We start from the raw sequence: 26,834 nt of genomic DNA on the forward strand, positions 1-26,834 counted from the left end.
CTGTTGCCGCTTGGACAGCAACGGCTGCCCCTCACGGGATTTGCATTGGGCGTTCACCTCCTGCCTATCTGACATCTTGGCAGTGCTCTGACGAACACTGGCCAAGGGCACCCAGAGAGCTGCTTCCTCCAGAGAAGCTGCTGCCTCGTGAGAGAGCTGCTGCCTCCTCAGAGCACTGCTCTCCTGGGAGTGACAACGTGAGGGCTTTGGCCCTGTAAGAGTCCTCCACGTCACCGCAGGCATCCGTGTCACAATGGCATTTGGGCACGATGCGAGCGTGGGTCATAAAGGCCTGGTAGGCATGGCCACCCCTTGTCATGGAGAGACATGGAGAACCCCTTGGTCACAGAGGCCTTTTTCAGGACTTTGCCCCTCAACTTTGCCTTTGCCTGTTCCTCTTCCAATGACCTTCAGCACTCCCTTGTCCCACTTTATGTTCCTCCCCTAAACATCCAAAAAGAAGCCTTGCCAAACTGCTTTTCCCGCCCATCCCACCTTGGGCCCACCTCATGTAGAAAGAAAACCAGGAAAGCAAAAGCTCTGTTATCACTTCATCTGACCACGACTGTAAAAGATGATAAAAAGTGTTTGTTTAAATCATTACCAACAAAGGAGTGACAAGGAAAATCTCAATTCTTCATTTGGTGCAGGGTTGATTATGGTCACAAAGGATGAGGAAAAGGCTGAGATACTGAATGCCTTCTTTGCCTCAGTCTTCAATAGCCAAACCAGTTATGCAGATGTCGAGCATTTCCCCTGAGCTGTCAGACAGGGACAGGGAGCAGACTGGAGTCTCTGTAATCCAGGAGGAAACCATCAGTGACCTGTGCAGCCGCTGAGACACTGACAAGTCTATGGGCCTGGCTGGGAGTCCTACAGGGATGCTCAGGGAGACAGTGAAAGAGCTCACTAAGCTGCTGTCCCTCCTTTATAATCAGTGCTGGCCATTCAGGGAGGTCCCAGGTGACTGGAAGTACCAATGTGACACCCACAGCCAAGAAAGGCTGCAGGGAGGATGTGGGGTGCTGCAGGCCTGTCAGCCTGACCTTGGGGCCTAGCAGGGTTCTGGAGCAGATCATCGTGAGTGGGATCACACGGTCCAAAAGGGATATGCAGAGGATCAGACCCAGCCAGAGTGGGTTTAGGAAAGGCAGATCCTGCCTGAGCAATGTGATGTCCTTTGAGGAGAAGATGACCCACCTCAGGGCTGAGGGAACAGCCATGGATGGAGTCTCCCTGGACTTGAGCAAAGCCTTTGTCTCTGATAACACAATCTTGAAAAACCATCAACCCAGGGCTTGGGCAGGGGCAATCTTTGCTGGGTTAAGAACTGTTGGGACTGGGCCCAGACAGTGGTGGGGAATGGTGCCATATCTTGGTGGCTTCCGGTCACTAGCAGTGTCCGGTGGTCCCAGTCTTGTTCAGTGTCTGTCCTGTTGATGTGGCCAAGGGCATTGAGTGTACCCTCAGTAGTAAATTTGTGACAAAACAAGGTGGGTGGGAGTGTCAGCATGCTGATCATTAGGAAGGCTCTGTGAGGGGATGGGGACAGGCTGGATTGATGGTGCGAGACCAGTGGAATGAGGTTTCAGAAAGACCAAGGACTGCGTCTTGCCATCATATCATATCATATCATATCATATCATATCATATCATATCATATCATATCATATCATATATCATATCATATATCATATCATATATCATATCATATCATATATCATATATCATATATCATATCATATCATATATCATATCATATCACCTCTTGCACTGCTTCAGGCTGGGGGCAGATTTGCTGGAAAGCTGTCTAGAAGAAAAGGTTGACAGGGACTGAACATGAACTAAGTAGAGCCTAGATATACAAGAATCCCAGTGTCTTACTGGCATGGTTTTATGATTTCCCTCTGATTTCCTTCAGTATCAGAAAGTTCAGACCAAAATTCTAAAAAGTTTATGTTGAATATGAAGGTCATTTGACCTTGTTACATGCTGCCAAATGGTCAGACACTTCAGTGAGTCTATCATTTAGTAGTTACCGTCCTATACAGTCTGCAGTCACCTCTGTAAGACCAAATTTTGACCCAAGAATGATCTTCTAGAAACTACTTGGCACATCATTTCTGCTTGTAAATAATAAATACAATACTACTGGGCGGAACTACTTAGAGAAGTAAGCTCTGAAATTGATAATAAGTGTTTGCAGTTTCACACTTAAATTTTGTAAGACTGAATATGTCATTCACACTAGAAAACCATCTACTCTGGGGGCTGAGTGATTTAAGTGCAAAGCAGAGTATGCTTGGTGTTGTTCTTTTCCAGAAGGCTTCAATTTACTACTTCTTATGGGAAAAAAGGAGCATTTTAAAATGCACAAAAAAATTGTGGACTCCCATCTCCTATTGACATCTGTGAAAGTTACCATGTAAGTAGGATGATTTACTTAATAGCCATATTTTACTTGATTCTTTACCAATCAGCTTCATTAGGTCTTTAAAAACATTTTTCCTCTTACAATTAATTCTGGCCAAAAAAAAAAAGGCCATGGCATTTCAGTCACTACCTCTCAAAATACGAAAGTTGCATTAATGTAAGCTCCACTGTTTTCAGCCATTATTACAGAACACCAAAATTTATTTCTATAAGGTTGCTAGGCAGTAAAACCACCTTGAAAGAAATGAACTATCTGTGTGAAAGCATGTACAACAAAGTTATTGATGAAATACTAAATAAAAAAAAGAATACATGAGAGCTAAATCCGGAGATATTTACTGGCGCTGCACTATTATATTCCAGCAACACTGACATTTCCGTCTGCAGTTTCCAACAGCCATTGTGATATAATTTAAGTCCCAAAATCAAAACTGTCAGTGCTTTTAGACCCATGAGATGGAAGAAAAGTTGATTTCAAAGCAGCATTTTTCTTTCCTCCATCTTTCTGTGTCTCACAAGTACACTGTAACTTTCACACACATTTCCTCCTGGAAAAAAAAGACTTCTTCACTACCTTTGATACAAAACTGTAGAACCACAAGAGCTATTTAGGTGTAAAGGGACATTTAGAATTCATAGAATGGCTTTGGTTGGAAGGGACATTCAAGATCATCTACCTCCAACCCCTGAATTCATCAGTTGCATCTTTTCCAGATTCTTGTGCAAAGTGTGGCCAGTTTTAAGCAGGATTTGACCTTGAAACCAGAAGTTCAGAAGTTCAGAAGTTCAGAAGGGTTATAAATCACATAAGCACTGTCTGTTACAAATCTCATAAGTCCCGTAAGTTCTTTCTCCTTTTGACATACTGACTTTTTCCTCCTGTCTGTGCAGTGTCTATGGGAATTTTCATTCTGGGCAAAGCAGGCAGGAGAAGGGTTTGCCATCTATGCTGTATCTCAGCCTCTAATTTATATACATTTACTATAGGACATGTTAAAAACCCAAAACCTTCTTTCCCCAAGCCAATGAGTTCCCATAGTTCTTTTTTAGAACTTGAGCTAAGGGATCACTGTTGATATCTAGTATAATATGTGAAAATAAATCCACTAAAACTTGGTTGAAAGGCCAATAGAAGACTATCTTGAATACAACAGTATTTTTTTATGCAAAGAAATATTTAAGGAATGGAAAATATAGAAAGTTTAATTTTTATTATTTTTGTGACATCTCAAATTGAAATTCTTTACTGAAAGCCAAACATTGAAAAAAGAGTTTAATACTAATATTTAAAGTTAAATAAAACTATAATTTCTAATAAATAATGTCCATTAACAAGATTCATAATAAATGCAAGACCCAAGGTGTGGGGCTAGTCTAGAATGCAATCTTTGGGAATTTTGTCTCTTAATGTGTCCTCAGGTCATATTTATAGATTTTTAGGTCCTCAGCTGGTTTAACGTTCCATGGAAGTCAGTGCAAAAAAGCATGATGATGATTCCGTGAAGATAGTTCTACCTTTGGCTCTTGTTATTTAAATAAAACTTTAAAAAGTGAGGGAAGCAATGAACAATTTATTTGGGGTTTTTAATAACCCCAGGAGTTGAAGGTGTAAATCTTCTAAAGGGAAGACATCCCCTCATGCAAGATGCAGTTTAAAACGAACAAAATCTTGGCATCAGTTTGAGCTCAAAGTACAGCATATACATTTTCTGGATACAGCTGAGCAGATAAACCCAGCTCCTGCGGAAATGAATAGGAGCTGGCACATGAGTACCTGTAAGAATCCACTCCGCTGCCTGTGATAAAACATCTGGTTTATCATCGGCAGCAGAACCAGTAGAATTAAGTAGTTAATACTTCAAAGCGATACAAAATGTAACTGTAAATTCAACAGAGCTTTCTGCTGGAGACCATGTAAGGACACCATAATAACAGCAAATTGATTCACCTAAACCTTTGCTTTGCATTTGCTGTAAGACAGGATTTTCAGTAAACTACTCCAGCTCTCCTGTGTTAATAATAACTACCTCACTGGCTGCTGAATGAGCCACACTTACAGACACAAGGAAAAAAAAAAAAAATAGAAAAGAGAAGAAGAGAAATGCTGCAGACATGAAGGAATGCATTCCTTCTTAGAGCTCCCATGTGTTGCAGCTTTATAAAGATATAGAACTTGGGTCAATTTAATACAGTAGATCCGTGTAGTGCCTTAATACTATTTTTTTTTTTCTCCTTTACAGCCTGATGAGATATAAGTGATTGAAAAAACACTCCATTAAAACCAAGTAAATGCATTTCCTCCTGGCTTTACTCTTTCTGCTCCCTAAAATGACCCTGACTGGTTTCAGTCTCATGGGAGAATTAACTGCCCAGGTTTTATAAAGCTCATTACACCAGACACTGCCACTGCTGTGGTTAATGAAAACTTCTCTTTGCACAATCACCTCCGTAAGGATGGCATGTCACTTGCATAATAGCTCCAGACTCACAGGAAACCAGTGACAATGCCCCTTCCCAAAGTCAACAAGCTCAAGGATCCTCCACATCCTGCTTGACAGAGTTCAAGAAGTTTGGACTATGCTCTCAGATGCATGGTTTGATTTCTGGGGTTGTCCTGTGCAGAGCCAGAGAATGGTTGTGTTTGATGGTCCCTGTAGGACCCTTCTAACTTAGGTAATTCTATGGTTCCATCTGAGCCCATATATGCACACATACACAATCCCTGCACATACATACAGTGTTTTCCTTTTTACCAGCTACCATTGCACACATGCTTCTGTCCATCTTCCATTTTGTCCATGCTTCTGTCCATCTTTCATCAGGCATTTGCAAAGATGAAGACTGCAGGTTTTCTTTTACTTTCATGGCACTCCTTAGCCACCTTTCCCTGTTTGAAAAGGCCACTTCCTTTGTAATGGTACCACTAGAATTTCATGCTGGCAGATTATTTCCCTTTTCCAGCTCTTGCTGGTTACTTCTGAGCCATTCCTGCAGCACTCAGTTCCTTGATGAGCTGTGAGTGGAGCAGTTGCAATCTAGCTTGTAACTGTGATCAAACTTGCAGCATTTCTGAGGTTTTACAGATTTCACACAAATATTGATAGATGTAAAAGTAAAATTAAAAAAAAGCTGAACAGTAAGCTTCACATTTCATGATGTTTTTCTTCTAGTAATAAAACCACTTACCTGCATATGAAAGGAGGTAAATTCCTTTCCTCAGAAATGCAGAAATGGCCTTCTTTGAGTCTCAAAATCCCAAAAAACATTAGATGGAAGGTTGAAAAAAAAAAAAAAAAAAAAAAAAGCAGAAATCTCAATCTTAGTTGCAAAATATTGCCCTAATGTAAAACTGATCCACTCTGCTGTCATAGAAGACAGAGACAGGACAGGTCAGATGCTAATTCCCTACAAATGAGGAAGATGGAGATTGCTGTGACAACATTCGCAACAAGCTCTGCTCAGTTTTGCCGTCTTGTAGGTTATTATTTCTCTTTATGTTATGCAGTGCAATCTTTTTTTTTAAATGGGGTTCCTACATCATGCAGAATCTGTCCCATTGCAGGTAAGACCAACACGCACGCCTCATCATCTGCATTCTCTGCTCCATCACTGCAGTCAAAAGGCAAAGCAAGGCAGGATGAGAGGGAGGAGATCTTTTCTGTATCTCTGCCAGCTATAATAAAATGTGACCCGTCTATCCTCACTATTGGGTGATAACAAGGTGCTTGTAGATCTACATCTTTTCACTTTCTGCTGCAGAGGGCATTGGCTTCACAGCTGTGTATCAGGGGAAGTGCAGGGCTTGACTCTTTTACCCCCCTGCCGTGCCTCTTCTGCAATTCATATCAATCACTTCAAGTATCCATAGAACCAGTTAGCTGCTCCAGATGCTGCCAAAGCAAATGAGTCATGGGCAAAATTAGGGACATTTGGTCACAGGTTTGTATGAGCATGACACCATATGGTGTGGGATGTCCCTTGGGTCAGTCAGGGTCAGTTTTCCCAGCTGTGTCCCCTCCCAGCTCCTTGTGCACTCCTTGGCCTCCTCTCTGGTGGGGTGGGGTGAGCAGCAGGAAAGTCTTTGGCTTTGCTCAGCAATAACAAAAATACTCCTGTGTTATCAGTAATGTTTTGGTCACACTACTAAAACAGAGCCCATCCCAGCTACTATGAAGAACATTAAGTCTACCCCATCCAAAACCAGTGCACCTGGCCACACGTGTTTGGAAGTCATTAGTTTAAACAGACATACATTTATCAAAAATAAAAGCACCATGCCTGGGATGGAGCAGCAATCAGGAGCTATGCATTGGCCCCTCTGTCACAAGCTTTCTGCAGGCATATTAGTTCAGTTTGTAAAACAGCCATCAAGCAGCCATAAATGCAAGCAAAGCAGTAAATTATTTTTTATCAAATATAAAGGGAGGAGCTTTGTGAAAAAATCTCTATGTACCTGATTCCCCTCTCCCGTCTCAAGCTTTCAACTTCAAACAGACTATTTGGATTTCTCAAGATCAGCCTGGACAATGAACTGCAGGTGGGAAAAATAAAACATCTAATTACAATATTTGCTTTGTAAAGGATTTACCAACTTTCTTTAGATGACAAACAATGGCTCAGCTCCTGGAAGGAACCCTGTGATCCTTTCATTTATGACCCAGATCTGCTGACAAAATCAGGATTTACAGAGAAATAGGTATTTTGTATGTCCACAGATGTGAGAATCAAGCCTCGATTCCAATTAGATTTTTTTTTTCTCTTTTCATCACACCTGTCAGGCTGAGCATACTGACTGAAGCCATCTTTTCAGACTTCACAGAAAGGTGAGGAAAATAGTTGGCTTTGTCACACTCACCAGTTAACCAGTGTTCCATGTTATCTATTAAAGTTAATCTGTCATGTCCATCCCCAGATGTGAATTTCTGAAAATTCACTGATCCTGGTGGTGCTTCCTCCAGATTTCTCAACTAAGCTGCTGGAATAGTGGGGGAAATACATGCCATAAATTAAATTGCAGTGAATACTAGGCCAGGACTTTGGGAGTTTGCCCAGGTCTATCAGAATATTTATGAAGCACAAAGATGTTCAATAGTTCTCAGGGTTTATATATATTACCACTGAGTCAAACATTCTGGATTCAAGCTTAAGCATGGGATGTGTGTTCCTACAGCCAAGGAGATAATGACTCCAACTGGAAACATGAAATCAGCTCACAGGGCCAGATGCTCAGCTGCAGTAAAGTAAGGTCTCTCCGAATGACAGAGTTATGCTGTTCTGTATTTCAGGACTTTAATGTTTGTTAGTATAACATGATAACAGCAAGTGTCTCTGGGCAGCTGGCATAAATTATAGTAGTTTCAACTTTCATAGGATCTGTCTTATGATGTAGTTTTTCTCTAACTCACTGTACAAATGCACTGCAACTGAACAGAGATAAACAGGAGTTTATCCTGCTTCCCATTTTGCCAGTGATATAACCTTCCTCTCACAAACCTTCCTCTCACACCCTGGGTAACTGATATAGCTAGAAGTAGCATTGGAAACAGAAAAACTCTTTATTGTCTAGTTCCAGGAAGAGTTTGCAAAGCCAGCATAGTAAAAAAAAAAAATAAAAGCAACAACAAAACCATCAAAAAGCAACAACAGCAACAACAACAACAACAAAAAAATCCCAGGTTTTAACTTGTAAACTGAGCACATCTCATATGTAATTAGGGAACTAAAATAAATTAACTTTATAACCTAAGGGTGACATTCTTAAAGATTATAAATCTGCCTGAGATCTGCTGAAAAGATGAAGACTATCCCAGAAGAGATTAACATTTTCCTCCCTTTCATATGGAAATATTTAAAAACAGGAACACACTGTTTTGTCTTGGAAAAAGGTTGATCAGCAAGCTAACAGTTCTTCCATTCTCTTCATTTCCTGCTCAAAATCCTAATCTCAGAAGAGTATGAATCCACAAAGTTGTGTGGTTTATGTGGTTATGAAATTAATGTTACACTCTGACACCCTGAATACCATCCATTTGCTTACCTTTTCTTCAATATAATAGGAAATTACAAGCCCTGAGCAAGTCATTAATCTCTGATGATTATGAATTAGCTGACCTCAGGCCACAGAGAAAGGCAGCACGTTCTAGCAGACCACAAGGTCTTTTAGTCAACAGAAATATTGTAATGTTCTGATCTGTAGCTGGACATTTCTGCTAGCTTAGGAGTCAGGTGTTTCATCTTTCCAAAAAAGAAATGTTCACCTAAGGAAAAAGAAGAGGACATCTCTTCCTACACTTCACAAAGCAATGCTGTTTGCTAGAGGCTATCTCTGCAACCAGAGATTTTTTTTGCCTCCTTTTGATGGACATAATAATACTTTCTAATGCAGGAAATACTAAGACATCCCATTCCAGGTATAATGGAGCACGGACTAAATCAAATACTGAGTGTTCCACCATATAAATTCCTGTCTGCTTACAGAAAACAAGTATGGAATTGCCAACATTTCCCTGAATCCCTACAGGGACAACAGCAACTGGCATCTTCAAAGGAGAAGGAAGTATCTCCATCCTCCCCTCCTTTCTACTGCTTCTTCTCACTGCTTCTTCTTAATGCTTCTACAGCTTACACCTTTAACAGCCCTTTCACTACAAAATCCTCCCTTCAGAGTTTGGAAGTGACCAAAGAAATAAAACCTGAGTCTTAAGCAGCCCTGCAGGTTTAACCCGTTTAGAGGACTAAAATCTACCCCCTCTCCATCTACCCATATTTTATTAATCTCAGTTAATGAATGTGTTTCTGTGTCTCTCAGGCCAGGCTGCTGCAGCTGGCACAGCTCACGCAGTGCGTGGGAGGGATTGTTGAGGATCTGAGCAGGGCTGGGCCAGGCTGGGCTGTCAGAGCCGGCACATCAAAGGCCCATCTGCCAAACCTTCCTGAGGGACATTGGTGAACAAACACAGAGCAAAGGGGGAAAAGAGTTTTTCCTTTGGCGTTGCCTTTTGTGGGATTTCTTGGCCTTTTATAGGGGATTTAAGGAGAAATGAGTGTCCTTACTTGAGGGAAATGTGGAAATGCTTGAACGGTGTTCATTGCAAAGGTGGGGAATAAGACTGTGAGCACTCTTCTTTCAGAAGAAAACCTTGAAAACCCCCTCATGGCCCAGGAGATGTGAAGTGGGCTGGATACGCCTCCTCCCTCCTAATTCTTCCAGACAGAGTGGAGGAGAGATTAAATTTACTGTGTGGTTGCTCTAAAAGTGTGGGACACTGAGATGCCCTTAAGATGTCAGAAGTTGACTGTGTGGTATATTGTGGGCAGACACATGGAAAAGATGAATCAGTTCCACTGAAGAAGCTGTGTAATGGCAAAATAAGTTTATTCTGCTTTGCTGAGAGGCCAGAAACTTTGTGAAGGCTGGATGCGCTGGTTCAGGGTCAGTGTCCTGCTGTCGGGGGCACACAGTTGGCTGATGTCCCAGCACAGACAGAGTGTCCTGGAATTTGCCTGTAATGTGGTGTGCAAAAATATCCCATAAGGGATTCGTCTCCAGGGATGTCAATATACACAGCAATGAACCTGCTGGAGGCATCACTGGAGGCTGGTTAAGACTGGAATTTCTTACAACAGCCACTAATTTGATGTGGTTTAAACTTCTGCCTTCCAAAAATCTGTAGTTTCCATGTATTTTAGCAGTTGTCATCGTGTGCAGCTTTTTAAATGTAGCTTTGAACATGCTTTTGAAACTTTGGTTCTCTTACTATTTAATCTGATTTTGCAAGGTCACAGAATGGGTCTGTCTCAGGTCAAAGATACCATGACTTCATTTTGGGAAGCACAGGAAGTACAAGAAAGTTGGAAAGAAATGATGTTCAATATTTCTGCATCATTAAACTATGGCAAAAAGGAAATGTGACTTCTGCACCATAACCTCTACAGGTTTTGACACCATTTTTAATAATCATCCATCAGGTGAGAGTGCCTTAGTGAAATTAGTTGGTTTTATCCATCAAATTTTAAGTAGACCAGTGCTAAGGCATGAAAGCAACCATCTAATTCAGGAGAAACTATCCCTGAGTAAAAAGCATAGCAGATAGGCCAGAACAAAAATTAGATGGGTCTTTTTACCCGTTTTCTGTAACAGGTTTGAAAAACAAGCCCACATGAAGAATAGTCTCAGTGGACTTCAGGTCAAGGAGATCAGGACACAACTTCAGAACTACAAATTTGGTACATTTTGTTCACGCTCAAGTCACATTAAATGTTTGTCAACATGTATGTGATGCCAATAGGCGCAGAAATGGAGCCCTGTGGGCAGTGAGGAGCCTTTACCAAAATTATTATGCTACTTACTGCAAATTTCTTATGGTAATTCCTCTTCACAGAGGAGTGTTAAAGACTGCCTGGAACAGACATAGGGTTTCAAGAACCCATCTTCTAGACTTCCTGCCATCATGTAAGGATGTGCCCCTCAGGTAGGACCTTATCAGGTCACTGGCATAATGTTAGAGGGCAAAATAAAAGAGGTTTTAAATACTTTCTACTTTCAGAGATGAAGGTGCCCTAAAGCAAGACTGTCCATCCCTTCTCTCCAGCCTATCCCTTGAGTTATCAAGGTGAACCAAAATACCCTTTCCCTTGACAGAATAGGTTGCTTTTCTTAAGAAAGAGATAGTATTTAAACACATCTCGTGATAAAGAGGTTCCTACTGGCTCTCAGTTACTTTCAGTCCAGTCCTTCCCTTCTCCAGTGTGTCATTCCAGCTCCTCCGGTCAGCTTTTGCAAGAATTCATGGGACCATGCTCTAAGTGGGAACAGTGCAATGAGTAAAATCAAATTAATAAGTGAGACATGGAATTGTAGCAACATTGAAACAGGAAGCAAAGGGAACTCATGAACATTGAAGATCAACTGCTCACTATGGATCTCCACTGGGTCTGCAACTTCAGCTGTGGCACCTCAAGAAGGAAGTCACTCTTTGATCACCTCTCCCCAGTTATAATGGCAACTACTTCAACCCATGCCAGCTTCACACAACTTGCTCATCCTAAACCTATTGCTGCAAGACCCCAAGCTCAGATGGAGTACTCAGTAATTCAGCTAGTTAATGCTAATTTTAGGCAGTTGTTCCTGTGTATCCTAGAGAATGGAGTGACTATTCATTAGCCTTGGTGTGTACTTTGAAAACAGATACAAATTAAAACTCTTTTAAAATGCAAAATGTTATTTGCCTACGTGCTGCTTTCATTGAGCAAACAGAAGTTAAGGGCAAGGATGAAAGCAACTGCTGTACATAGGTTGCATGAGAATGAGATCTGAAATCCAGCTGCTGCAGTGCCAGTCCTGCCAGCCTGCCTGGCTGGAGCCCCATTCCTGGCAAGGTGGCCTTGATCAACAGTGTGCCAGGTAGAGACTGAGCAATGCAGTCCACAGTGTTTCCCTATAAAATTCAGGTATTGATTGAAAACTTCGTTGTTTGGTACGGTGGTGTGGATCCCAGGGAACATGGATTCCTGTGTAACATGCCAATTTGACACAACAGAGCCTGTGATTTCATCACTCCATATCCTGGCTCTAAGGAAAGATGAGAAGTAGCTTCTGCTGCATGGGAGGAATGTTATTTCCATTCCAGGAAAAGAGAGTGGTGATCTTAGTGTTGCTGGATTTCACCTCAATTCCTAGAAGTAAAAAACAGTTGATAGCTCTGTCCGCTCATCTGTGGCACAGTGAGTGTACAATTCCAGTGACTTCTTAAATCAAAGCCCATGAATCTCACAAACTTCTATTAAGCCAGGTTTGAGTCAAGGCACTGGCAAAACAGGTGACTGCATGAAGTTGTTCTGCTCTTACCATCAATGCTCAGGTTAGAAAAAAGGTGCTGCCAAACAACTGAAACAGCAAGAGCAAACAAGATTTTCCACAAAGTCACAGCCTGCTCCTCTTATCATTTTTTTCCCAGAGAGCACACCTGATTGCAGGCAATAGCAATGCCAGGCAAGGAAGATAAATGAGCTGTAAAATCCCTGGCATGCAGCTCATGAGGTGGGTGGAAGTTTGGAAATGTGCTTGATGAGCCTCTGAGTATGGCAAGACCTATAGAAAAAGAGGCAGAAGCAGTTACCAGGGCGGGCGAATGGGGGTTTGGAGTGACAGGCTTATGTAAGAGTAACAGTGGGGATAATTTTGATGAGGAACATAACAAAGCCTGGAAATGATGGTGGCCCCTACCTGTAAAACAGTGAAAAGAAGAAGTCACAAAGGGTAATAAAATAACAGAATGAGATGTGATTCCTAACCTGAAAATATCATTGAGGCTGTTGGCCTGGGAATTGAGAGGGAGTGTTTTCCCTATTCCCCTTCCATAAAGGAGAAAGTCAGCAATGCTCAGAGATTCAAGAAGTAATGGTACCAGAAACAAAAGGCTACACCACCCAAGGAAGACACAAGACATCTTTGCAGGTTATAAATTAAATTAAATCGAATCAATTCATAAACCTGAAAAAATTCTCCAGCAAGTGCCTATGCCACAGGGAGGCAGTTGCAGTGATGCCCAGTAACTTCTTCACAGCATATGACAAAGTGGCCTTCCAGAGTGACACACTTGAGGCAAGCTCACTGCCACTTGTCTCTCTTACCACAGCCCAAAGAGTTTGTGTTTTCCAGTGTACCCCTGTTTGGATATACAGCCCTTCCAATGTCAAACAAGCTTTGGAAAAGACCAACAGAGGAGCTGCCTCACAACCTTCAAGTCTCCCTTGCAGCAATTATTTTTCTTCTGGAAAGACAATAAGGTGTGACTCATATTAGCAGGGAACACATCAAAGGACCACTTCTTTTTCTGTTTAGGTGGGGACAATTACCCTGTGTGAGAGCAGAAAGAAGAATCATATGTGATATAAATCCAACCCACAAAGTGTGTTAGCTCAGCGTTGTACCCAAGGTAACCATCTTTGCTAAGTTTTTGCCACCAACACAACTCACAGCCTCCATCCCAGAGTGAGCTTCAGCCCAAGCTGTTTGAAAGTCTGCCAGAACTCTTTCCCACCTGCCTGTGTGTGAACATGGCACAGAGAAAGCTTCCTACGCAGAGTCCACCTGAAGTTTGGGGAAATGAAGGCTGTAGTTGGGAGTATTCTTTCCCATAACTGTATCTCATATTTATGAGAAAGTGAAATCTGGGAAGATGCCATGGGTAAAATAACAACATTTCATGTTTAAAAATTTTCTGAACTGTAAGTAGCTGTAAATAGAATTGCTTACTTTTTTCTAGTCCCACCAAGAATTAAGTGACTCCTTCACACAGACTTAGTTTTTGTTTAGGAGTTTTTTGAAGGAAGATGATGGAGGAAGAGATAAAGGAATTATCTTTTATCTGTCTGGTAGTTATTGGTCAGAACAGGTAAAACTTATTTTAGAATTTTCTAAGAGTAAAGGATATTCATCCCATTCACATGATCTACTGTCAGATACAGCAAGTATGAAATTTCAAAGAACAAAAATATCACATCACTATTAGAAATAATATTCACCAATTCAAAATAAAACCCTTCAGTCTTGCTTAAAAGTCAGATACTAAGTACCACTGTGAAGCAGAAGTCTCATTACAACATGATTCTTTTTAGCATCCTGTTTTCGTTTCTTCCCTGCTTTGTATACATGCAGTATTTGCTTGTTTATAATGTCAACAGATAGAGCTCCTCAGGGAAAAGAACGTGGAAAATGCTCCAAATCTGGCACATGAAATCTTCCACACACACATATGAATCTAGTTAGCCCTATGAGGCAGGAATTTTCTCATGGGCTGAGGACCATTGGAAACCATTCTCTGACCATTCCTAAGGCAATAATTCAAATTATTATTTTCTCCTCACCTTTATTCCTTCATCATAATTTCTGCCTCTGTCTGGTGATCATAAAACTTCTCCAAGTTCACCATGTCAATCTCAAAAGAAAAACCATTCCACTCACTAATCAGAAAAGCAGAGAAGTCAGTGGGGCATCTTTTGAGGGGGAAACCCCTTCTTGAGCAGCTGCCCAGAGGAATAGAATTACACAGATCTTATTTACTAAAGTGATGGTTATGTGCATGAAAATGCAGTAGTAGGGCAAAACTAATTTACCAGTTAGCACCAGTCTTGTTTCTTACTCTGGATTCTACAGAAGAAAATGTACTCTCGCTGAAGGAATTGTTTCTCAATGTGCAGCTAAGAGCCCTAATGCCTCTCAGGAGAAGAGAGTGCACAAGGACTATGAAACTGATGTAAAAATGGTATTTATAGATGCCTTTTTACTCATGTCAACTTTGAGAGCCATTTAGTTTCACCACAAACCCTTTTTCACTGCTTTACTGGCAATTATCTAAGTAGCAGCAATGCTTCAAATTTCTAGGACAGGGAGCAACAATCTACATGAGCAAAACCAAGCTCAGACATTGACCTCAGTGTCAGTTAATTCCCACTGGACACAGGGAGAGGCAAAGCTCTGGGTGAGGCTTATACCCTCTGCCTGCACTGTAGGTCACAGAGATTTCATTTGTTCGTAAAGGTTCCTCCAGAAGATGATGAAGACCAGGGAATCAAGCTAAACATACACATATTTTCTTATCCTTCTCTCACCTATTATTATCCTTCTATTGGGAGCCTGGTACTTTCCCCAGACTGACACCTCCCTAACCATCACCTTATCCTGGCACTCTGTTTCACCCTGGCAGAAATGCCTTTCTCTTCTGAGGCAGGATGGTGGGATAAAGGCCATGAAATTACTGATTTAAAATAAGGGAATTTTCAAACATCCCATATGTCTCCCTCTGTCTTTTCCTCCGCTGTTCTATCACAGCTAGGCCTGCATGTTCCATCAACCTCTCTGATCTGATGTTGAAAAAGGTTGGAGGTTTCTCATGGAAAGAGCTTCAAGGCATTCACTGAACACATTTTACCTCCCTGAGAGTGGCAGAGCAGTTCCTGAAACATCAGAGAAGAGTATTTAAGCTGTATCTATGGCTGACCAAGACCTGTTGGATAAATCAGATGTGATAGTAAAGACCCTTTGTATTCCCAGAACATTTTCTGACATGAAAACCTTGGATCCTTGGAAAGATCATCCTTATGATTATGTCCTGATGGATTTTTGAATGTAAAGTTTCCTCTACTCTCAACCATGTTCTACAAATTCCTTTCACCTCACTTCTGCTCACTAAGCATGGCAAAGAGGGGCAAGAACACATCAGATACCACCATCTTGATTAAGGCTCCTGATGACCAACAGAAACTCCATAAATATATCTGACATTTGGAACATTTCTTTATTTACTGCTAACCTTCAAAAAGGTTCTTTGTTTCTGTTGCAGTGCTTGTGTGTCCCTTCTCTTGCTATCCCTGTTCTTTACAGTAAGCACAGACCCAGCAATTTACCCAGTAGTGCCTAGAATTGCTCTCCACAAAAGGAGGCTGCGTTTCACCTTTGTGTGGTTTGCTTTAATCAGAGACTTCAGCGTGAAAGCCGACGTACACCTCCCTTGAAGCTCACAGATGTGCTGGGAAACTCATTCCATTCAATTCTGTGAACATCCATTGTGGCTCAGGGCTGCGGTCAAGCGTCCTTAATGAAAAGCTGTTTGTGCAATACATTTCCTGCTGATCACGAAGAACACCTCCTTGGAAAATAAACACGTTAAAATAAAAATCCCAGGAAGCTTTCAAGTTTATAGACTCTTCCATGGTAACTGAACTTTGAAAACTAAAAACTTCATCTCAAAGCAGCCAGAAGACTCAAGTAAATGATGACTGAGAAGTGTCTCTGATAAGACATAACTGTTTGTGTTGAGCAGCTTGTTCATTTTTCAACTGCAGAATAGTTTCCAAGCATGGTAAAAGAAAAATGCTTTTCCATTTTACTTTCTCTCTTCTCTCATGCCTTTCAGTAACCCATATCACAACTCCATGATTCCAAATAGGACCAGCACTGAGTGTCTCAGAGCTGTGTCAACTTTCTACATTAGTTTCATGCATATGGGCTATTGAACTTTTTGCTTAGCCAAGGAGAAAGGATGTGATACACACTCATCTGAGTGTACTCACTTGAAGTTTCATTGAAATGGAAAAATTATCGTATGTGCAGCAACAAACAGAAATCTTCTTCAGTTCTTTACAAGCCTTGCAATTTGCCTGGGGTGACAGTGCTAGAACAGCTCTCTGTCACGACATCCTCAGGAAAATGCAGCGTAGTGATGCAAAGGGACCATGGATTTTGGCAATCAGGTCATGTTAAAACATGGCATCTCTAGTACCCTCTCACTGGTGAAACTTGTTCTATCTTCACTCTCAGGTTTAGTGAGAATATATCTTTTTTGTCTTCAAGTCTCTCTAAGTTACCAGAGGCCATCTGAAAGCATAAGAGAAAGTTCTTCTAATGAAACAATTTTAAAACTCGAGTCATAACTTTCAAAATACACTAAAAAGTGGTGTCATAAAGCTAAAAGCAAGGGCTATGTGTCAGAAAGTTCATAAACTTTTGTTCCAAGGTCTCCACTGTGAAATATTGCCTGGAGACTGGAAAAACTCATGCACTCTTATAAATATCTCCTCTTACTGCCAGTACTAGGGATATACATAAAAGGATAAATGCTCCTGGGTACTTTAGACAATAGCATAGAAAAAGCTGGTCAAAATGAGCAGTAATATCTTTAACAACTGGTTTTCCTAGCCCAGGTTTCATAGCTGCTTTTTCAGATACAGAATAATTTTCAAATTCTTCACTTAAATGATGCAAAAAAAATTCATTAGGAGAAAAGGAGGAAGAAAGGACAGACTTTGAGAATAATATTGCCACTAAAAAGCATGAGAGGGTCAACCTGCTACACTTTGTGAGGTGTCTGTAAGGAGCCTGGCCATTGAGAGCTGGACTGCACGGAGTAGAAATTGCAGCTGCACAGGGACAAGTGGAGGCATCACTATCCTTGCATTCAGCTGTGTGCCCATAGCTCTGATGGGACTGAGCATGTACTCCTCACCATCTTACCAACAGCTCTGTGCTCAGTACCTGCTTTTCTTGCTGTTAGGAAAAAAAGTTTATTTCCAGACTTCTTTCAAATTTTTCTGGATTGGACTTGGTCTTAATTTGCACTTTCTCAGACGTGCATATGTTACTACTTGCACAGCTGGGAGAAGGGCTTGGAGCTTTCTTTGTTTAGGTTTGCTTTTGGTTTTATTTATAATTTTACACTCCTTAGGCTTTGGCTATTTAAAATTCTGCTGCAAACTCACTTTGTTCTTCCTTGTTGCCAACAAAAAGAGAACTTGAATGTCAACCAGAAACACCACAGACAGTGTTTGGCTTGCTTGACTCCTTGCAAGATTTGGTTTGAAGGGAGGAAGGAAACAGTTGGACTGCAATTACCAACCTCTGGCAAGTTTTGTGTTTTGCTTTCCACAACTCCTAAAATGTAACTTCTGAGAGAAGTAATTTAGCTGAGAGCTTTAGATCTGTAGAGCTCTTTCACTCCAAACACAAATCTCAGTATTTAATAGACTGGGTGGGGTTCGATCTGCAGAGAACTAATTGAAGGAGCTGCAAATACAGACATTCAACCCTGATTAATTAGAAAAGCAAAAAAGAACATTCTAATTCCATTTCCAAATCAAACCAGTTGCACCACAATTATCTCAAGTACCTCAGAGATGGTTGAGTTCATGTTTAGTCCCTCCCTCCCTTTCCTCAGGGAGGAATGGGTAACCTTGTGCACAAGGAGAATCAAAATGCTTTGAGCTTTTTATTTGCAAAGTTCTTTGTCTCCCCCAATAATACAGTATTTTAAAAAGACATTGTTTATATTTTGCAGTTTTCAAAGGTGCTTCATATACATGTTCAATAGTGTTCAGCTCATGGAGACTTCCTATTTCCCTGGAAATTTACCCACTTTTTAAAATAGCTAGAAAGGGTAAGTTCTGCAAAACTGATTTTGGTAGATGTTTTGAAGATGGGATGCTTCAACTGTCCATGTGGCAATTTCAGCCTTCCTCAGCTTTCCAAATGATCAGGGTATATATGGGATATATACATATCCCTCAGCATATATGGGATCTCCAAAGCTAGAAAACCCAGTTTTTATCTGTAACTAGAAAAAGTCTCCTTTCCTGGAGATGTGTCTCGTTCCTTGAACAATTTCCATGTCTGCCTATTTCTACAGCTGGAAGATTTTGGTGCTGCTTTTCTGGTTTAACATTTAACATTTCTGATACATGACAAAACAACAACATTGGGTTCCCTCTTGACCACACAGTCCTTCCATGTCTTCTCATTCTGGGTTCATGTCCATCCACCATCAAAATGTAGTTGTCTTTGCAGCAGACAGCAGCTGTTTTAGCAAGGCTAGAAACAGTACACAAAAGCTCTGGAAAAGAAGAAAAGAGCTTTCCTAGTTTGTAACTGCAACAGGAATTTCAGGCCAAAGGCAAGAAATGGACCATTGTTTTCTAGGTAGCTCTGCAAGCCAGTCTTCAAACAACCACAACTGGCCAGGACCTCTCATTTTGTATCTCAATTGAAAGACAGCTGTTCCATTTTCTAAATGGGAAGATAGTTCACCTTGATCCTGGCTTCAGCTGCTGCAGCTTTTTACCATTAAATATAATTTAAAATAAATTATCATCATGGGGAGAAGACAGAGAGTGTTTGAACAAAACAAGCCATTAATTTTCTACACAAAAGAGAACAACTCTCATCCCAGAGACACTGCTGTGCTGTTGTCTGAAACACAATATTCACCTGAAATTGGAAAAACCATTTGGGAAGTAATTCAAGTTCCTCTAAAGGGACGATGCATTGCACACAGGCAGTGGTGGAGGGATTCAGTGCCCACAACTATGTTAACGGTGTGTAATGAATTAGAAGCATCTTCTTTTACTAGGTCCTAATTGCAACACTTTTTCCCAACAGTTCATTTGCAAACACCCCAGGTGCTCCACCTCTTTAACTCACCATCTACAAGCTTCACTTTGCTCATTCTGCTCCAATGGCATCCCTACCAGCGTGACCCTTTTGTCTTGCAGCTCACTCATGATCTAAAGTCAGGAAAATGTCTGTCTGTCTTTCCCAGAAAGAGTCTGTCTCTGACACAAGACCACCAAAAAATGAGGACTCCCACATTCAGGGTGTTATGACTGACGTGTCAATGACTCTCTACATGTCCCATGGCATGGCCAGTGTTTTAGGACAGATGCTCATCAAAGTAAAGGCCAAGTTGGGGAATGCATCCTTGCCTAAGACATAGATACTCATAGAGCTTTCTACATTCTGTATCTAGCATAAAATGAAATAAAGGGGGCTGGAAGCTTAGAGGTGATCCTTGTGAACAAGTTTGCCCGGTATTTCACCTCTCTGGTGCCTCTAACTCTGGATCAGAACAGCCTCCTTCCCCACACAAGGATGGCTGAACACCCCACCTCCACCCAGTGCAGTCACAAGCTGATGGGGCTCCATGCCAGCCTCTTGTAAATAACATGCAGACATGATGCACAAACTCCTCCCTGCCAGCTGTAGACTGTGAAGTGCCATTTCTTGGCATCCCTTTTCTGAGTTTAGTTTGGGAAACCATCCAAAACTGTCCATCAAGTGCCACAGGAGTGAAAGATAAAACCCAAGATTGTAGTGTAAACACAAACTATATAAAATAAAACCAGATTTTTATTTTGATTTACCTCTGTATCTCCAAACAATGTAAGATTAATCTGAGTTTCATTTTTGTGATTGCATGTGATCAAAACTTTTGTGTTCCCTGCAATGCTGACATAAACCTGTAATTTTTAAAAATCAGAATACACTATATTCAGAGTGATAGATGAACTTCTACTACAGCATTGTTTGCAATTTACTCCTAAAAAAAATTCCAGGGTTATTTTGCCCTCTGAATATCAATCAAGCCCAGGAGGAGAAAAAGGAAGTAGGATGGATGAGGGAGCAATTGGAGTAACGAGCCTTTCTACTGTAATTTCAGTAACAGATGAGATTGCATCTGCTCCTTTGCTGGATCCTAAGCAGGCACAGGGAAAAGACAGCTCCTATAGAGTCAAGCACAAACACTGGGTTTGTGCACATGAAGACAGCAATAGAGAGAAGGCAGCATGTGAAAGACAAATTCTAACAGCTAGCTTTGGATCTGTCTTAGATTTCAGAAACACGTTAAATATAAACTTACTGAAATGCTTTCCGCCCAGCTCTGGTTTCACTTCAATAGGCTTTCCATTAACAGCTTGGTTGTAAAGGTTTTTTTTCCAAACCACCTTAATAATTTTTAATTTAAGACAAGGTATCTTTAGTGAAGTTAATTATAAAAGAATGAGCAGTCTTTTTGTGGCTTAGGAAAGGGTTTATTTTGGTTTAGGTTAAATCAGCATGGAACAGATTCAAACTATATTGAAATAAGACATTATTAAATCAGAATAGACACCTACACTGGGGTTCATACAGACATAATTAAAAAGAGCTGTACATGGCTACAGTCTCATGTGCTCCAATCATCTGTGTTGTATTGATCTAAGAACAGCAGCATAACATGATACAGCCCAAAACATGAGAGGCACAACGCTTACTGAAAGGTTACAGCAGAGGATCTAATTCCCTGGGAGAACATTTGTCTCTGTGTTGTTTGTTTGGTTTTTTTTTAATTACCCTTTACCTCCAAAATTATTATGAGCACCAAACCTATGTGAAGCAAAACTGTACTTGAGCACCCCTCATAGACTAGAGCCAGGCGACAGAACAGACACACAGGACAGCACAGACACACAGAAGGACACCAGAGTGCTGTGGAAGTGGTGTGTCCCCACCATCACTCAGCTAATCACAGAGTGCTGTGAAAACGCTCTCCCTTTCTCCCACCACCACACCTCCCATGGCTTCATTCTATTGAATTATACTGTATTTTGTCTCCCAGACACCTGGACAAGAATTAGTGCTGCCTCATTGCACCTATGTGCTTAGCCAAGCCATCTCCGTATTTCCAAGGTCAGTGTCTACACTCTTCTATGGTTGTTGATCTTTTGGTTTGTCTTTAGAGAAGCAGGGGAGATAAACTTCCAAAGATGATATAAAGGACAAAAAACAGCAAAACCCAAAATACAGGTCATTTTTATATAATAAAATAGATGGAGGTCAGTTAACCTTGGCTGAAATGCACTGCCACTGTTCACACAAACACACACAAAAAAAAAAAACAACCAAATTCCAAACAACACATATAACTCCACCTTATACTTGGTGGTGGTGGATTTGTTAGGCTTTTTTTTTTCTTTTATGCACAATGCAGACAAGGACACCTGCTAGAGAAACTTTCCCTTCCCAAAGTCAGCGACTGCATCAGTTTAGCCTGAGTAAGCTTCTGCTGTCTCATCCCATTCATTTGCACAACCACCTCTATCCTCACAGCAATAATGAGCTGCAACTGACCTGCTGGTAGGTGATGGAACAACTTGGATTTGTACATTGAGCAAAACCTGATTTTCTTTTCTTGTGTTTCTTTCCCCTACCCCATCCTATGCAGACAAAACTGCACTGATTCACCAACCAATTGCCCTTCATGGTTGGCATTCAAAATCACAAGGTTAGCCCTGCTATTCTTTCTGTCTTCTGCTTTTAGCCTTGCAAAAATCCACAGGAGCTGCATCATCCTGAGCTGGTCATTGAGTGGTGGTGGAAATCATTTGCCATGAGGTCTTTAAAACATTTGACAGTTGTTAACTGGTTGGATGTCTGGTGTTTATTACTGTGGTGAGTTTACCCTAGCCAGCAGTCCAGTCACTCACTCACTCCCTTCCTCTCCAGCAGGACACAAGGGAGAGAATCTCAATTAAAAAGGCTGAAAACTTAAGGAATCAAAGAGCTCAATAAGTGAAACAGAGCTGTGCTCAGGAAAAGCGAAACAAGCAAAGCATTCATTACTTCCATGGAGTGGCAGATGTCCAACCACTTACTAGAAAGCTGAGTTTCATCACATGTAATGGATACTCGAGAAGACAAATGTCATAACCATGAATATTCTCATCTTCCTTTTTATTTCCCCCCATTTTATTGATGATCTTAATGTCATAAGGTCTGGAATATCCCTTCTATCAGTCAGGGTCAGCTGTCCTGGCTGTGTCCCTTCTTTACTCCTTGTTCCACCCCAACCTCTTAGTTGGTGGGGTGGGATAAGGAGCAGAAAAGGCCTTGGCTCTGTGTGAGCTCTGCTGAGCAGTAATGAAACCATCCCTGTGTTACCAACACTCTTTTGGTCACAAATCAAACTCAGGCTGACATCCCAGCCAGAACCAGTACAACAACCATGTTTGTATCCCTTTCCTTTTTTGTTTCTCATCTCAGTTCATCTCAATTTTGTATGATCTCAGTTTCATCTCAATTTTGTATTTCAGCTGTTTTGAGCAAGGTCTGTCTTTATCTGATATTTACTTGCAGATGACGTACAAAGTACAAAAAGCTGACAGTGGCAGAAAAAACATTAAAAAAAATAAAAAAGTAGTTAGGAGAGGCATGAGTTATTCTCCTTTATTTATTTATTTTACTGTATTTTGTTTTTAGTGCATGCAGAAATGTCTGTTAAGATGGGGAACAATGTTGTATTCGGTGATATAGAAATGCTTACTAAGGAAAAGCCTGTACCTCTATGCAATTTTAATCTAAGTACACAACAGCAGAAAGGTGAACACAGCAAGCCATCGTGCAGAAGCTCTGCAGTCTCAGTTTGTTGCCTGACTCAGTGATCCATGCTGCCTCTGCTTTCAGCAGTGAGGTAACCTCTGTCTTTCCCTAAAGATGCCAGTTTTCACACTTATTTTCCAAAGGTCTTTGTTATCTGGAGATAGGGTTTGGAAGCTATTTCTATAGAAGTCACCAGAATGGAGAACTCTGCTTGAGAAGCATTTAAATGTCAGGTGCTTCTCTTAAAAGAAAATAAGACACTATATTTGAAAGAATCTTTGAGGAGTTTTATTTATAGTCAGCCTTGCCAGCTAAATGAAGACCTATTTACAAATATTTTCAAGAAGTTCCATGAACTCTACTAGCAGATAACAAATCTTGTCTCTTTTTTCCCCCGGAGATGTAATTTTATTTTTTTTTTCCCTGAAGCAGGAAAAATCCCTTTAAACTTGAGAAAAAGTTGGTTCATAATAATGAAATGGGGAAAATAGTTTTTTCAGTAGCAGAAGTGTAGTACATTGGCTGAATTTCTCCATGGGTGCTGGTTCTGACTGCAGATTTACCTGAAAAAAAGGAAGACCGGAAGCAAGTAAAATACTTAAAACCACATTTGGAGCTTTAATCATGTGAACAGCCTTCTGCAAGCCTTGGAGTCATCATCCTGTACTTCTGAAGATAATTAGAGTTTTATTATGCTGAAGGAAATTGAGAATAAACAGCAATTTAGGGATACTGCCTGCACCTTGGGAATCAGATGTATTTCTTCCTCCTGGCTCTGCAACCTCAGTCAACTTGCTGCATCTCTTGGCTTTGCACCTCTGAAAATGGAACCAGTGAGCTCTTCCTTCCTCCTCTGTAAGGAGTCTTTCCAGAGGAAAAGTGGTGTGCCAATCTCCATGGCCACTCAGGCCTCAACTTCTGTTATAAAACGATCTGTAATAACTTTCAGTACATGTAATGTAGAATTTAGACCATTAGTACCTGAGCTGAGACCATCAGTTCCTTTTGTATGAACTGTCAAAAAGCTGTCAAGGCAACCTACTGCAGAGCAAAACTCTCTGCCAGTGACAGTTTCCTGGATCATCCCACCTGCCTATCCTCCGCCCATATCCAGGTTCCACTCTCACTGTTACATTTCTGGGGTTTATTTAGCAACTAGAAAAGAAATGGGACTGTGCTTGTGGGCAATTTCAGAACAGAGGAAATAATACCAAAGGGAGGCACAATAACTATCTGCAGATAAAGGGAAAGAATGTTGCACCAGAGGACAGGAAGCAATTATTATCATTAGTCAGCAATGATAGAGAAAGAAGTAATTAAACTTCAGCTGCATCAGGGAAAATTTTAGACACAATATTAGAGAAAGCAGCTGAAAAAAAGACATGGCTGTGCAGCCAAGGAAAGTGGTGGTGTCTCTCTGGTATTCAGTCACATTTCGTGAATACCTTTCTCTAAAGAGGCTAAGAACACACTATGCCTAACTCAGCATTCTTGGGGACTAAGATGGGAAAACATTTCTATCCACAGGAGTAGCAAAACATGCTTAAATCCCATTCACATACTCTGAAAAGCCAAAGAATTTAAGCAGAGCTGGATCTATTGAAGGGCACTGGATGTCAAGGGAGTAGATGTGAATCCTCCTCTGGCACCAATATTTTTCCCAGTACAGGAAGACTGGTGAGTATCTGCTACAATGAGCCTTCACCTCCAGTGGATGCTTGTGGAGCCAGACTGCCTGTGCCTACCCAGACTGTCACCATACAGTTGAGACCTCCCCATGACTAGCAGGAGGTCACAGAACAAAGGGAACACAGCCCCCATCCCAGCACAGTGTGAGCACAGGAGGGAGGGAGCAGATGTTCCCTGTGGCTGTGACAGGAGAGGAGCCTGATCACGAGAGCAGTAGGGGACACTCTTTCCTTTCTACCACTCTGCTTTAGCCTTGCAGAAGGAATTACCCTTGAGGGTTACTCCAAGCAGAAAACATGTTTATATATTCTGAATTCTCTCTAGAAGGTCCTCTATCCTCAGGAAAAATGCATGAAAGAGAAGGTCAAGTCCTCTTCCCTCCCTGTCCTCATCCTACCTAAAGCCCAGGCAAGGGTAGGTCACGGCTTTTCTCTTTTGAGCTCCCTTCCCATTTTGCAGATGAGGTGGAACACAGAGACCAAGTATAAGGAACTAGAATTAGTATTTAGAATAAAATAAGAAAGAAGAAGAGAGAGAGCATGTAGGCCTAATGGCACAGTTTCTACTGCTCTACTGTCTCCACATTTCATTCATTTTGCTAATCCTCTGGAGAAATGGCTCACTGGCAGGCAGAATCTTGAAGTAGCCATTTAAATTTGCTTGATGGCCCCCAAGGCAAGTCAATTTTCAGTCTGACTGGCTTTAATCCCAGCAGAGAGCCCTGCCATGCCATTACATGGCACAGCAGGAGTAAGACTGGGGAGGCAATCACATTACAGTACCATTCCATTTAGCCATAATCTGTAAGAATCTCATGAAAGCATCAACCATTATTATGATTCCTGATGTCCTTCAGGCAAAGTCTTTGTGGGGAAAAGGAAGAGAAAAAAATAAATGTCCACCTGTCAAAAGGAGACAGGCACTTTCATTCAAGGGAAAGGGAGGTGAAATGTAAAAGTGACACAATATTATTTAAACATCCTATTACTTAAATTACAGTTCATCTATATAAAACTGAGCTATAGGACCTTAGTCTGTCAGCTAGATCGATGTACCTGCCGTGGTCATAGAGATGCAACGAGCTGAGGAAGCATTTGGGAGGCAGAATTTGCTGTAAAAGCTTCCAGCTTCAGTCCATCATGCCTGGTGTCCTTCCCACGGCCCTAAATAGCTGCAGGAAGCGATACTGTGGAGGGGCACAGGATGGCTTTTCCTCAGCCCATTGCTGCTACATTCACATCCAGAGGCTTGAGGCAGCTTTAGCATATCCACAGCTGGTTTGGGGCCAACAGCTTTATGTAGAATTGTATTTAAAAATCTCTGGCACGTGACTCTCTGACCTCTCACGGCAGATGCAGGCCGAATGCACTCTGTGTGGAAATAGCTGGCATCAGTGGCTGAAAATCTGCAAAGCTACTCATTAAAAGGCCAGCTCCAAGACAGAGTGTAGATGAACTGGACAGAGTAGTTGGAGAATTGCTCCTATTTCCACACCTGCTTTGAATGTTTGGTAAATCAAGTCAGGTTTTTGACCTCTGTTTCTCTGTAAATGCAAATTCCTGCCCACATATGTAAGTGGCAAATGCAAATAGACACAAATGGAATCATGGATACAACATGTCATCTCACCTCAAGGTAAGGGAAAACTGTCCATTTCTTTGGACTTTTTCTCCCTTTTTTCATCAGCAGTATTTTGTGAACTGGCTCAAGGAATATCGAAGAGGCAAGCAGAAGTAATGAGTCTCCATTTGGGATGATGGTACACAGAGGGAAACCAGCGGGATCCAAAGAAAGGGCACCTGGAGTGCATCCATGAAGATGAGTGTTTTGCAGAGATGCAGGACAGGGCCAGGGAGAAGCAAGGATGACACAGTGGCAGGACTGAAAGCATTATACATTGGCATTCAGCCTGTAGGAGAGGATGCCAGGAATGGCTGTATTTCTTAGGAGGGCATGGATCCAGGAGATGATGTGTAGTACCCGTGAAGCTGCTGACAGGAGTCCAGGGCATCTGAATTGTGCTGGG

General features: G+C 41.4%; 1 protein-coding gene across 2 annotated transcripts in view; it reads right to left on the reverse strand.

Moving 5' to 3' along the window:
- The window catches only part of LOC111925156 (uncharacterized), a 31,878-nt gene that overhangs the window by 2,591 nt on the left and 2,453 nt on the right, over positions 1-26,834 (reverse strand). The window contains exons 1-2 of one of the 2 annotated variants that reach the window (XM_086878275.1): positions 1,201-26,834; positions 1-795 (exon numbers count right to left, since the gene is read on the reverse strand). The exon at positions 1,201-26,834 is cut by the window's right edge and continues 2,453 nt beyond it. In XM_086878275.1, coding sequence (XP_086734401.1) covers positions 1-243 — 243 coding nt within the window. In that variant the 5' untranslated portion in view covers positions 244-795; positions 1,201-26,834. The other variant, XM_023921556.2, reaches the window with a different exon arrangement.

This window comes from Cyanistes caeruleus, chromosome 1, assembly GCF_971803275.1.
Source record: "Cyanistes caeruleus chromosome 1, bCyaCae1.hap1.1, whole genome shotgun sequence".
Taxonomy (NCBI): Eukaryota; Metazoa; Chordata; class Aves; order Passeriformes; family Paridae; genus Cyanistes; species Cyanistes caeruleus.